Source organism: Euprymna scolopes, chromosome 15, assembly GCF_053919585.1.
Source record: "Euprymna scolopes isolate OS-2025 chromosome 15, ASM5391958v1, whole genome shotgun sequence".
Classification (NCBI taxonomy): Eukaryota; Metazoa; Mollusca; class Cephalopoda; order Sepiida; family Sepiolidae; genus Euprymna; species Euprymna scolopes.
This window is the reverse complement of record NC_136496.1, coordinates 108149337-108163186: the sequence shown is the minus strand read 5'-3', so window position 1 is coordinate 108163186 and position 13850 is coordinate 108149337. Positions and strand designations below refer to the sequence as shown.

The 13850-nt window shown below is 31.5% G+C and overlaps 1 protein-coding gene across 3 annotated transcripts in view; it reads left to right on the top strand.

Annotated features, from left to right (window-relative positions):
- Positions 1-13343, top strand: part of LOC145294060 (orexin receptor type 2-like) — a 49698-nt gene extending 36355 nt beyond the window's left edge. For all 3 annotated transcript variants that reach the window (XM_080141058.1, XM_080141056.1, XM_080141057.1), the window contains exon 2: positions 11116-13343. In XM_080141058.1, coding sequence (XP_079997184.1) covers positions 12125-13321 — 1197 coding nt within the window. In that variant the 5' untranslated portion in view covers positions 11116-12124 and the 3' untranslated portion in view covers positions 13322-13343. The remainder of the gene's footprint in view (positions 1-11115) is intronic.
- Positions 13344-13850: the final 507 nt, after the last annotated feature.

The following is a 13850-nucleotide window of genomic DNA, read 5'->3' as shown; positions in this document are numbered from 1 at the left end:
AATGTGGTTTTGCATGTAGTTATTAAAACTCTCCAACTCTATTTCAGTTTGTATTTCTCCTCACACCACAACTCATTTTTGCAACCCCCTCTTTGTATTATGACAGGTCTGAATATTCTCTCTGTTTCAGTTTGTATTTCTCCTCACACCACAACTCTTTTTTGCAACTCCCTATTTGTCATACATGTCTGAATAATGAGAAAATCTAAATTTTTTTAACAAAAACTTTAAAATAACCTTTTTAGATTAAATTTTTAAAAACTTCTTTCAGAATAGAAAATCTTTGCAATTTAATAAGGAACATATTTCATATAGGTTTCATTAAAAATACTCAGTAGATAACGAGAAAAATAGAAATGAAAATTTCAAAAGGACTGTATAACTGGTTACGCTCAATAGTAGTCCTCGCCAGCGAAAGTCTTTGTTATTATTATTATTATTATTATTATTATTATTATTATTATTATTATTATTATTATTATTATTTAAAACATTTTGTGTCCTGCTGTTTCGCGCGAGGACTAATATATATATATATATATATATATATATATATATATATATATATATATATATATATATATATATATATACACACATATACTTATATATATATATATATATATATATATATATATATATATATATATATACATATATATACACATATACTTATATATATATGTACACACACACATTTTAAATTATATATATATATATAAATATATATAAGTGAAAATGTCTGTCTGTCTGTATGTGTTTACATTTCCTTACCAAATTACTCTGTCAATTTTCAGTCTAGAGACTCGAGATTTAACATAAGGAGTATTGAGATTTGGGAAACTCTCTTAAACCGGTTTTCGAACAGAAATTTGGCTGTCAAAGTGTCAAAGTTCGACGATTTGATATTTGAAAACTCTACTAAACTCATCCGCCAATTTTGAGTCTAAACACTTGAAGTTTTAAATGTAGGTTACTTGGACATGGATCAAACTTTTTAATTTGATTTGAGCCTAAAAAATTAAATGTTTAGGGGTACGAAATTGGGGTTAAAGTTTTTTAAAAATTGACCTCTGTGGTCTCTACCAAATTACTCAGCCAATTTCTGATCTAAACATTTGAAATTTTACATGAAGAGTATTCAGACATAAGGCAAGGTTTTTAATCGATTTGGGTCGGAAATTTGAGCTTTCAAGAGGCCAAAGTTCAAAAGATTTGATGTTTGCGGTGTCTAGCAAACTACTCAGCCAATTTTTTATCTAAATATTCGAAATTTATACATAACAATTATTCACATATGCAGCTGAATGTTTGGCTGCTAAAAAGGTCAAAGTTGAAAGAGTTGACCTTTGCAGATTCTATCAAATTCCTGTCCCAAATTTGGGTCAAGAGACTTGAAACTTAAAATGTACGTAACTTGGGCATGGATAAAACTTTGTATTTTGATTTGATACTAAAATGATAAATGTTACGGGGTCAAAATTGTGGTCAAAGTTAATAAATTGAGTTCTGCGGTCTCTATGAAATTACTCAGACAAATTTTGGTCTAAACATTTGAAATCTTACATAAAGTGTATTCACACGTAGGGCAAGTTATGAACAGTACATAGGGCCCGAGCAAAGTCGGGTTCAACTGCTAGTATATATATAAAGTGAGAGAGATAGCGATATATACAAGAGGAACATATACGTTTGAGAATCGATTTATTCATCAATTTGAAAACCCGTCAATATAGTGCAGGATGTAAAAGGTATCAAAGCTTTGTATGTTGTTCCCATATAATCCATAAAACTCTTTCAAATATTCGCCAAACACTGAAAATGTTATGCCACCTGCATGTCGAGATTTTTATTATAACGCTAAGTCCCCATTAAAAGAATATTATATACTTTTTTGATCCACTTATATATATATATATATATATATATATATATATATATATATATATATATATATATATATATATATATATATGGTGCGTCTAGTGTTTAAAAACATTACTTATTTTACCAATTCTCTCCTGTATATTACTGTTTAATTTTATGTCACAGACAATGAATTATGGGAAAACACTCAATCAGGAAATGAAAAGATATAAAGATATGCTGTAATCGTTGCAATAGTAGAAGAACACAGCAATTTGCAAATTGCATAATTTCTTAAAGTTGTCCAATCCTTTGTTTTTAATGTTCACAAAAAGTTAGAAGATAATGATGGCCAACCTTCTCCTGTTGCGAAACGTAAACATCACCAGCAACGCTCTGACAACATTAGAACACACGAGTTTATTCAACAAGTTCAGAATATCATTGGCGAGAGTCCTCAGAAGTCAATGAGGTCAATTGCAAAAGGTCTTTGTGTCTCCTAAGCCACAATTCGAGGGATCATGCATGCTTAATTTGTTTATTTTTGAAATCGCAACTTTATAATATACAAAAATCGGCAGAACATTAACTCTGCAATAATATATACGAAATCTGCAAGAATGAAAATATCATATTTAAGCGTATTTTACGACCTTGCTACGCCGGGCGTCTCTGTTGGCTTGGATAAATACTTTTGCAGTTTTAATAAATAAAGCTCCAATAATATCAGCGCGTATCCATGTACGATGAACATCTACAGAATACAAACATCAATATATTACGCATGAATTAGTCCCCCGTGGAATTTCAACAAGTCCCGCTAGTTTCAAATTAATTCAATAAGACATCTTGCTGTTCAACTCCCTACTCAAAGTGTCCCTGCAAGCATGATCAATAGCAGTATCACCTTACGTCTTAATAGCAGTTTACCTGGTTTGTGGTGAATGGCAGTAAAAAAAGAAACATTGAATTGTTTACAAGTATGAACCTATTAAATTAGGGATAAGACCCTAGCGCCAGCATTGACCACATGGGCGTTAAAGACAAGGCTATCTATTCTTAGCGTTGAGCTTTTTTCTTCGTAAACAATTCAACTACTCAACAATTACAAACAACTTATAAGTGTGTTTGAGCTCGGACGTTCTGGCTGACGTAGAAGGAGCTAGTTTTTTTATTTGGGTTATTTTTATTATTTTTATGAATATATTTTAGGGATAAAGTCTTTGTTTCACTTATTGTTATATTGTATTTTCTTTTGTTTTTATTTTTGTTTGCCATTTTTGTGACAATAAAGAACACTTTGGTAATGTCTCAGTAATTAGCATCCTCACGCTGCACGTATTCAAAGAAAGCATATAAAGAATAATTTAATAAGTGTTTAGAATTCATTTATTTATTTTCGGACTGTTATCCTCATCTTCGTAGTTGTTGTTTCGGTTAACTCATCATTTGGCCTTTTTCAGGTGATTAACCACGACTGGATAGCGATACTAAGCCTTATAACTGTATCCCCAGTAATCTGGGCCCGTGGCGAAGTGGATAGAGGCACTGAAACTCTACGGTTCCAGATGAAGATGGCGGTTGCTATCCTACTCAAAGCAGGTCCGAGCTTTAATTGTCCAAAAAGTGATGAGACAACAATAACTACGGAAGGCAGTAATTACTGGAGACACAATTATGAAACAGCAGTCTTATCCCGTTGCGTTTACAAACCTGAAGATGGCCAGGAGATGACTTGGCCGAAACGTGGTAAAAAAAAAACTATGAAGATAATAATAATAGTCTGCAAATAAATACACAAATACACAAATTACTCATCTCAAAAGATTCTAATAATAAATACATGTTCCAATATTAAATTATACGTTCTAATATTAAATAATATCTTCTAATAATCAATTATATATTGTAATCATAAATCATACGTTCTAATAATAAATTATATGTTCTAATAATAAATTATATGTTCTAATTATAAATCATAGGTTCTGATAATAAATGATATATTCTAAAAAACTAATTTTTAGTTCTAATATTAAATTATATGATCTAATAATAAATCATATGTTCTAATAATAAATCATATGTTCTAAGAATAAATTATATGTTCTAAGAATGAATTATATGTTCTAATAATAAATTATAATTTCAAATAATCTTATAAGTTCTAATAATAAATTATAATTTCAAATAATCTTATAAGTTCTAATAATAAATTATGCCCTAATAAGCAATCATATATTCTAGAAATTATTCATATGGTCTAATAAGAAATTCTATGTTCTAATAAAAATTCATATGTTCTAATAATAAATTATATATTCTAATAATAAATTATATGTTCTCATAATATATTATATGTTCTAATACTCAATTATATGTTCTAATAATAAATAATATGTTCTAATAATCAATTAGGTGTTCTAATAATAAATAATTTGTTCCAATAATAAATTATATATTCTAATAAAAATCATATGGTCTAATGATAAATTATATGGTCTAATAATAAATTATATGGTTTAATAATAAATTATATGTTCTAATTAGAAATCATATGTTCTAATAATAAACAATATATTCTAATAATAAATTATATGATCTTATAAATAAATTATATGTCCTAATAATAAATCATATATTCTAATAATAAATCGTATGGTCTAATAAAAATTATATGTTGTAATAATAAAGTATATGCTCTAATAATAAATTATATATTCTAATAATAATTCATATATTTTAATAATAAATTATATGTTCTAATAATAAATTATATTTTCTTATAATAAATTATATGTTCTTATACTATATCATATGTTCAAACAATAAATCATGTTTTAATAATACATTATATGTTTTAATATAAAAGTAAATGTTCTAATAATAAATCATATGTTCTAATAATAAATTATATATTATAATAAAAATCATATGTTCTCATAATAGATTATATGTTCTTATAATAAATCATACGGTCTAATAATAAATTATAAGTTCTAATAATAATTATGTATTCTAATAAAAAACATATATTCTAATAATAAATTATATGTTCAATTAGGTGTTCTAATAATAAATTAGATGTTCTTATAATAAATTATATGTTGTAATAATAACTGATATGTTCTAACAATAAATTAGATGCTCTTATAATAAATTATATGTTCTAATAATAAATTATATGTTTTAATAATAAATCATATGACCTAATAATAAATTATATGTTCTAATAATGAATTATATTTTCTTATAATAAATTATATGTTCTAATAATAAATCATATGTTTTAATAATTAATCATATGTTCTAATAATAAATTATATGTTCTAATATTAACTTATGTTCTAATAATAAATCATATACTATAATAATAATTTATATATTGCATATTCTAATAATATATAATAAATCATAGGTACTAATAATGAATTATATGTTCTAATAATAAATAATATATTCTAATAATAAATAATATATTCTAATAATAAATCATATATTCTCATAATAAATCATATGTTCTAATAAAAAATTATATGTTCTAATAATAAATTTTATGTTCTAATAATAAGTTATATGATGTAATAATAATCTGGTCCAATAATAAATTATATGTTTTAATAATAAATCACATGGTCTAATTATAAATTATATGTTTTAATAATAAATCACATGTTCTAATAACAAAGCATATGTTCTAATAATAAATTATATATTCTAATAGTAGATCACATGGTCTAATATAGATTATATGTTCTAATAATAAATAATTTGGTCTAATAATAAATTATATGTTCTTATAATAAATCAGATAGGCTAATAAAAACGCATATGTCTTAATAATAAATTATATGCTCTACTAATAAATTATATGTTCTAATAATATATGTTATGATCTAATAATCACTCATATGATCTTATAATAAATTTTACGGTCTAATAATAAATTATATGTTCTAATAATAAATTATATATTCTAATAATTAATCATATGTTCTATTAATAAATTATATGTCCTAACATTTATCGTTAGTTGGTTTTTCACTTTGAAATAGATATTTTTAACTCTTATATCAAGTGGCTATATTCCTTCTCGGGGCCGATTTATATAAAAAAAGAACTTGTGTTTTATATTTAATATACATATCCAGTTTAAACCGGATAAAAGAGACTTCTCCAGTTTCTACAGCTCTCTCATATCTTGAAAATCTTTCTTATATCCGTTTTCTCATATTGGGTCTCTTATATCCGTGTTACGCTGCGTATATATATATATATATATATATATATATATATATATATATATATATATACCCGTTCCCGTATACTTTTTTCATGATAACGCTAGGACTCATTATTAGATTGAATCGAGCAATTGCATCGACAACGGACAACGCCAGACCCAAAATGGGTTTCGATGTACTGCATCTCATCAGTGACGTGCTCCAACAATACTAACGACCTAACCGTATGGGCCACGGCGCAATCTATTGGCTATGCCTCGATTTTAATTTTTATATTTTATCTAGTTCTACATTCTACTGTGACAAGTTACGCGTCCTATACAACTCATATAGTTACTGCTAGTATGCAGGCGGCAGACATCACATCTACAAACATTAACTGAAACTTGTCACATAGTAGAATGTAGAACTAGATAAAATATAAAAATTAAAATCGAGGCATAGCCAATAGATTGCGCCGTGGCCATACGATTAAGTCGTCAGTATTGCACACTTCATACGTGCGACGGACCTGGATTCGCGCCTATGTCGGAGCAAGTCACTGATGAGATGCAGTACATCGAAACCCACATTGGGTCTGGCGTTCTGTTGTCGATCCAATTGCTTGATTCCATCTAATTCTGGGTTCTAGTTGTATGTGCTTTTCGCTTATCTCGGCATTGTTTCCAGTCGTCCTGGACCTCTACGTGCCACTAGTATTCAACAATGTCGAATCAGGAGAGGTGTGGTATGAGATTGCGCAACTCTTGCCACAAAAATTTCCCGCGCAGGCACCCTTACCGTGGGTATCCATAGTCTGTCAAGACTGAAGGAAGCCTTTAAATATATATATATATATATATATATATATATATATATATATATATATATATATATATAATGAAATAATAATTATAGTTAAGTTTACCAAAATGATCCAAGATGGTAAAACTAAAGTAAATTATAAATATTGAAGAGTTAATATTTATAAAGTAATCTCAACCAGCTGTAAAAGCTCAATAAAACCAAATAGGAATAGAGCTTATAATAAGAGCTTGGATTATAATAAGTGCTAGGATTCTGAATTTTTGGATTTTACAGTCATTGTATACTTTGCCTTTCACCACACTATCCATTCACGTGAAATCACTATTTTATTCACCCTATTCCCTCTGCTTCACTTTTTGTTATCAAGTAAAATCTATGACTTACTTGTAGTTTCATTAAATACTTTTGAAAGCAAAATCCGATCCCTCATTTTGCTAAATCCTACCCTCTGATGAGAAGGAAAGTATTTCTTCGAAGCTCCGCGGATTAAGGACTATGCACTTCTTTAGTGTTTCCTTTTTAAAATTAAATATGTTTTTAACTCTTTCTCAAAGTGTTTTTTAACATGTTTTATTAACTACTTGTTCTTATATATATATATATATATATATATATATATATATATATATATATATATATATATATATATATATATTAGAGCTCCTTAAATAATTCCAATTTGTGTGAGAGCTTTTTTCTGCGTACAGGGCGAGGGCTTATACATAGTAACAAAGCCAAGAAAATAGTATCCCGTATTCTGAATTCGCATTTTACTATGCTGATTAGAATCGGATTTTTTATTTTTACACAGAAAGTTATATATACCTGTTTCTACATATAGAAACTGGCTAGAATAGCGGAGCTGTTAAATACGTGGTCGAGAAACTTTAGGGTTTTACTTTTTTTGTTGTTTTTAATGGAAGAAGTATTTTTGGGATGAGCCGGATTCAGAGAAACATTTTCATTGATGATGTTTATAGGTTTATAATCAAAGGTGAGAAAAACTAGAAATGTTATAGGTAAATAATGCAATAAAGCCGTTTCAAATGTTATACGTATATCAAAACAAAATTTTAAAAAATGTCTGAAAGCATGTATTCACAAAAGAGATCTTTTATATATGTTTAAAATGGAAGTTTACAGCAATAGGGAAAACAGAAACTTTGTGAATATTTTTTAAAGTTTTTGTAAAACAAGGAAGTGCATTAGTTGAGATATCAAACAAGTCTGAGTCGATTAATTAATTGTAATCAAAACTTCTTTGCTCATTTAAATAAATTATAATTCATTGAATGTTGTTTATAAGAGTCAATGTTCATTTGATCTTGTATTAGAAAGTGGGTTTAGTAAGAAAGATCGGAAATATTTCAATGAATAAAGTTTATACAGATTGACAGACGATAATGAGTCAATGAGATGTCTGTGTCTATATGTTCGCTTATGTGTGTGTGAGAGTGGAGAGATGTCGCAGAGAAAAGCGCTCACAGAGAGGCGCCCAGTGACACGTGTCTGCGATCTCGGATCAACTGGGCTCCACTGGTTTATTAAAGAAATACTGGCTTTTTAAAGGATTCAGGTGTCTCCCAGAAAAACAAACATTTCGAATGAATTCAGAATGTTCTCTCATTGGTCCAAAATATAATTATTTGTTTTTTTATTCAGGATAGTGTATGTGCAAACGATGTGCGTACAAACCAGTTTACGCACTTTGATTTTGGACGTCTGTGTAAAGATTGGGCGCTGCAAAAGCATTGGAACATCTTATATGATTTATGACGTACGGCATTGTAACAGTTCATAAAGTTATCTCTCTTGTAAGCTTCCAGTATTATAAAAGTGACAGTGTTTGTGGAGTCCAGGTTGAACACTTGGAAATAATTTACCACTAGGAAGAGATGAAACGTTTGGCGTTTGTTTATTGTACGTCCCTGTATTGTTTCATTAGTTTTATGCACTTTTTATGTATTTTGTTCTATTCATCCTGACGTTTTTATTATGTTTAGTCGGGATTATCTTAGCGACGAGCAAACGGAAGAAAAGACGTTTTAAGGTTTGCATCGAAATAGCGTCGTTGCTTACAAGCAATCTTTTTCTTGTAGCGGTAACAAACTGGTCACGTGGACGAATTTAACCCACGTCTCTTCTGTCTGAAAACAGAAGAAGTCTCTTATTTATTTATTTCCCCAGGAGAGCAAAATTTGACACAAAGCCGTTTTTAATGTTGAGGATATCCAGCTCCCTAAAAAGGGGAATTCTGGATTAAGAGTAAAAATTTTTTAATTGTCTTAGTCTAAAAGGGTTCCCCTTCGCCGACTGAGGACAGAATTAACATCAAAACAGATACTACACTTTGAAGTATTTATTTGCACTAAATATAAAAGTATTACATATTGAACAAATTAAGCAAAGGTCAATCAAAAGTGTGGCGATAATGGGTGTCGTTAGTCATTCTTGGTGCTAAATACTTAAAATTGTCTATCCTACTCTTAACTAGAAATATCTCAGTTACCACAATACCACATTTATTATTTTTACTTCATCCCATAGGGGGCGGTGGTCCTCCCTCTCCATCTAGACATGGTTGGCTATACCCGATTTTTCCGTCTCCCCTTTAGTCACCGCTTTTCGGTGTTCTTCCACCCTTACTTTAAGGGGGCGGCATGTTTCACCCTTGTAAACCTTTCTGCAACTGCATGGGATGGAGTATATGCAGTTCTTGGTTGTGTTCTCCTCCATGCGGGGCTTCACTCGTACCAGATGTCGTCTGTGTTGACTCGCTCTTGAATACCGTCCTGATGTTGTAGGGGCACATATTCTTTGAATCTTTTCGGAGATGCCTCGTATGTATGGAAGTATGTTGGAGGTTTTTGGGTTTCATTCTCCTCTCTTGCACTATTAACACGTCTGGTGGATAGTATGCTATCGGGGTAGTTGTTACGACGGAGGGTATCCTTCAACCTGACCATTTCTTGGGAGTATGTAATGGTGTCGCTACTTATTGTCCCTGCTCGATGCTGTAAGCAGCGTGCGATTCCATGTTTGATACTGTATGGGTGATGGGAGTTGAAGTTAAGGTATTGTCCGGTGAAGGTAGGCTTGCGATATACGGATGTCTTAAACTCATGCTCTGTTCGTGATATGAGTATATCAAGGAAGGCCAGTTGGTTATCTTTTTCTTTCTCCATTGTGAACTGTATCGATGGTCTTATTGAGTTCACATGGTCTCGGAGAGCCTGGATGTCTTCCTGATGGGGCCAGAGTATGAAGGTGTCATCAATGTATCTTAGCCACATGGTTGGCTTTAAGGGAGCTGAACCTAAGGCCATGTCTTCGAAGTATTCCATGTATATGTTCGCCATCACTGGTGATAATGGTGAGCCCATAGCTAGCCCCTCCTCTTGTCGATATAGGTCAGTACACATTCTCTCAGCAACTATGTCCCAGAGCCTAGCTGGAGTTCGAACACGGTACCCCCGTAATAATGATAATAAAGGGTTGGGTTCGAGACTCCTAAAAAACGGTTCCCCAGTTCTATACAAAAAAAAAAACACCTGATGAAGGCCGGAGGGAAAAACGGCCGAAACGTTGTGACTATAACAACCAAGATGTGGAAGTCAGTCCGATAATCTCAATCAATGAAAACACCTCATCTCAAAAATACAGACAATTACTTAATTTAAACCTTCGCCAGTTTCCGGTTTGGCGATGGGCGCAACGGCAAAGACGTCACTTTGTTTTATTTTTTATTTTTCGAGTTCATTTCCTCCTTCGCGGTACAGGTTCGAGCCTGCCTGCCTACTAACACTTTTTTTTTCAACAGACAAGTCCAAATATCCGGTAAACGCCGGGTACCTAGGCTAGTAATAAACAAATTAAGCACAATGCCATTCAAAAGTCTGGGGCTAATACTTAAAATTGTCTACTCTTACATGGAACTATCTCAGGGCTTTAATCCGGCCATAGCTGACGGAACGAGAGCACGCTGCCCAGTAAATTAAATAAGGGATTCTGTTCGAATTACGGACAGATTCCCGAGTTGGACAGAAAGATTCCAAGGTTTGACAAGATACACTTTAAGAAGGGCGGAGGTAACATTAGCCGACATGTTATGCAAATAGCATCCAAAAGTTCGAATAATCCAAATGATGCATTTGTTAAGATTATATTAATGATTAGTTCTTTTTTTGTCTACTTTCAGAAAATGAAAGCACGTGCATTCAAGTAGCCTATACGTGTGAGATGTGGAATCCTATGATGTCAAATGCGTTATATGGAGAGAAAACAGAGGTATTAAAACGTTAACCACTACCAATGAGAGATTACTGAACAAACATCTCTTCCAACAAACAAAAATTCACAATGTGTATCAACGCCAAAGAAGAAAATGATGTTTATAAAAGTGTGTGAAGATGTTGCAGGGAATCCAAACTAAAAACGGAAGTATTTCGATAAACGCTAACGAAACGGATTATTTTAAAAGACATGCGTATTCACGCTGGAATACCAAATAAAAGTGAATATTTTATTTTGTAAAAGGAATTGCCAAAAGATGGATAAAAAAAATAAAGAAAATCGCTAAAACGACTATAGATGAACATACATTGTACGAAAGTTGGAAAAATAAAATAAGCTGAAATATTGTTTTCAAACTTAATGACACTAAAATAAATTACATCATCGTATTTAGTACCCAAAAGTGGTTACATATAACGGACATGTTGTGATTATAAGGAACTCAACTCTCTAACGAAACGAGACCGTTACTATAAGCGACAGAGTTTCTTTCTAAGAACATCACACACGTGCAGAACTCATTATCTCCGGATTGCTTCACTACAGACTAAAACATGACCGTATTTATAGCAAATGTCAACAAATACTATAAGTAATCAAAGTGCATTCATCCATTTCACTAATTTTCTCTCATCTCATTTCTTCCTCATTATGCAGATCATCCATCCAACTTAACTTTTATCCTCAAATAACTTTTGGTTTTGGTAAGGAATGAGTCAGAGTTATCCCTCTTGGATCGTATGTATTTTTACAGTCGTATTTCCTCACCTGTTTCTTTCATTGAGATAGACGGAAATACATACATTATGCCAAAGACATTTCTTCAAGTTGAACTGCTTACATCCTGGTGTAAAGATTACGAATCAAAACGAAATATTTTTATTATTTTAGTCCTATAAAAGCTGTCCATTGTGATGTCGACCTCATCTTCAACCCCGCATCTAAACGCCTCAATGCTGTGGTTGTCCACGGCGCCAACGAGTTCGTCCTTCTCACTGAATCGCACTAATGACACCTTGTTGACCGCGACGATGAACACGTTGTGGGATGAAAATCGTCGCAAAGCAAGTAACTTCATCATTGTCGTCATCTATCTGGCGGTGCTCATGATCACCGGTTTCATCGGTAATTCTCTTGTGTGCTACGTCTATTACTTCCGTTTCAATTTAACGCCGGCCAATCTGTTCATCTTCACCTTGGGCGTCCTCGATCTGGCCAGTTGTTGTATCGGAATGCCGTTCGAGATCTGCGACCTCAGCTACCCGTACATGTTCGACGCCCCAGTCGCCTGCAAACTGTTACGATTCGCCGAGTCCATCACTATAATAGCTTCAGCAGCCACTCTCATATGCGTCACATTCGATCGGTATTTCAAAATATGCCGACCATTCCATATATTACCGCTTCGTGTGGCCCGTATCCTTTGCCTGGTGTCAACTTTGTTAGGTCTTCTTCTATCTTGGCCAGCACTTGTAATCTTTGGCCGTAAGTCGATCCCGACGTCCGACCCGAATATAACAGGGGTTGAATGCACTGTCGACGATAATATTCGCAACAGTGTTTATCCAACCTTGTATTATGGAACTCTATTGGGCGTATTCGCTATTGCTGTCTGTATTATCTCAACGCTGTATACGCTTATAGGGAGAATGGTATGGAAGATCAAAAGGACAACAATTGGTGAAGTGGTAGACACTACTCGTCGTCCTAGCACTGTCAGCTTTCAAATGTCTACGTCATCAAACAGAGACGAGAGGCGAATATCAACGGACAGCGAATTGAAAGTAATTCCGAATTCTCGTAAAATGATACGAGCTGGTCGGACAACTGCCATCTTTATCACCGTGACCGTTGTCTTCGTGCTCAGCTTTCTACCTTTTCTTACTGTGACCCTTCTGAAAGCAGCTAAGGTCGCCTTCAACACGTTTGAATCTAACCTGCAGGAAGTGGTATACAACCTATGTGCACGTTCCTATTTCATCAACAACAGTATCAACCCGCTTATCTACAGCGTAATGAACGTCAATTTCCGGCGGGAATGCCTGGCCGTCTTCAGGCGAAGTTTCAACGCCTGTATCAACTTAAAAGTGATTAGGAAATTCCGAAGGTGAAAAAAATCCTGAGTTAATTTATTATTATATATATATATATATATATATATATATATATATATATATATATATATATATATAAATATATATATATATATATTATTATATATATATATATATTATTATATATATATATATTATTATATATATATATAAATATATATATATATATATTATTATATATATATATATAAATATATATATATATATATTATTATATATATATATATAAATAAATAAATATATATATATATATTATTATATATATATATATATATATATATATATATATATATATATATATTAATGCGCATATAACATATAATAAGAAAGAAGATGGAGACGAGGAAAACAGTTTGCTATAGTTAACTTTAATAAAGATAAAAGAAAGCTAGAAGCAATAAGGAACTAAATTCAAACAATACATTTCAATACATCACAGCGACACGAGTGTACCCGTTAATGAGTAAGAAACCGTGATTAGTACAGTTGAGGTAGTGCTATATACTCCTCATAATGTTTCTATTTT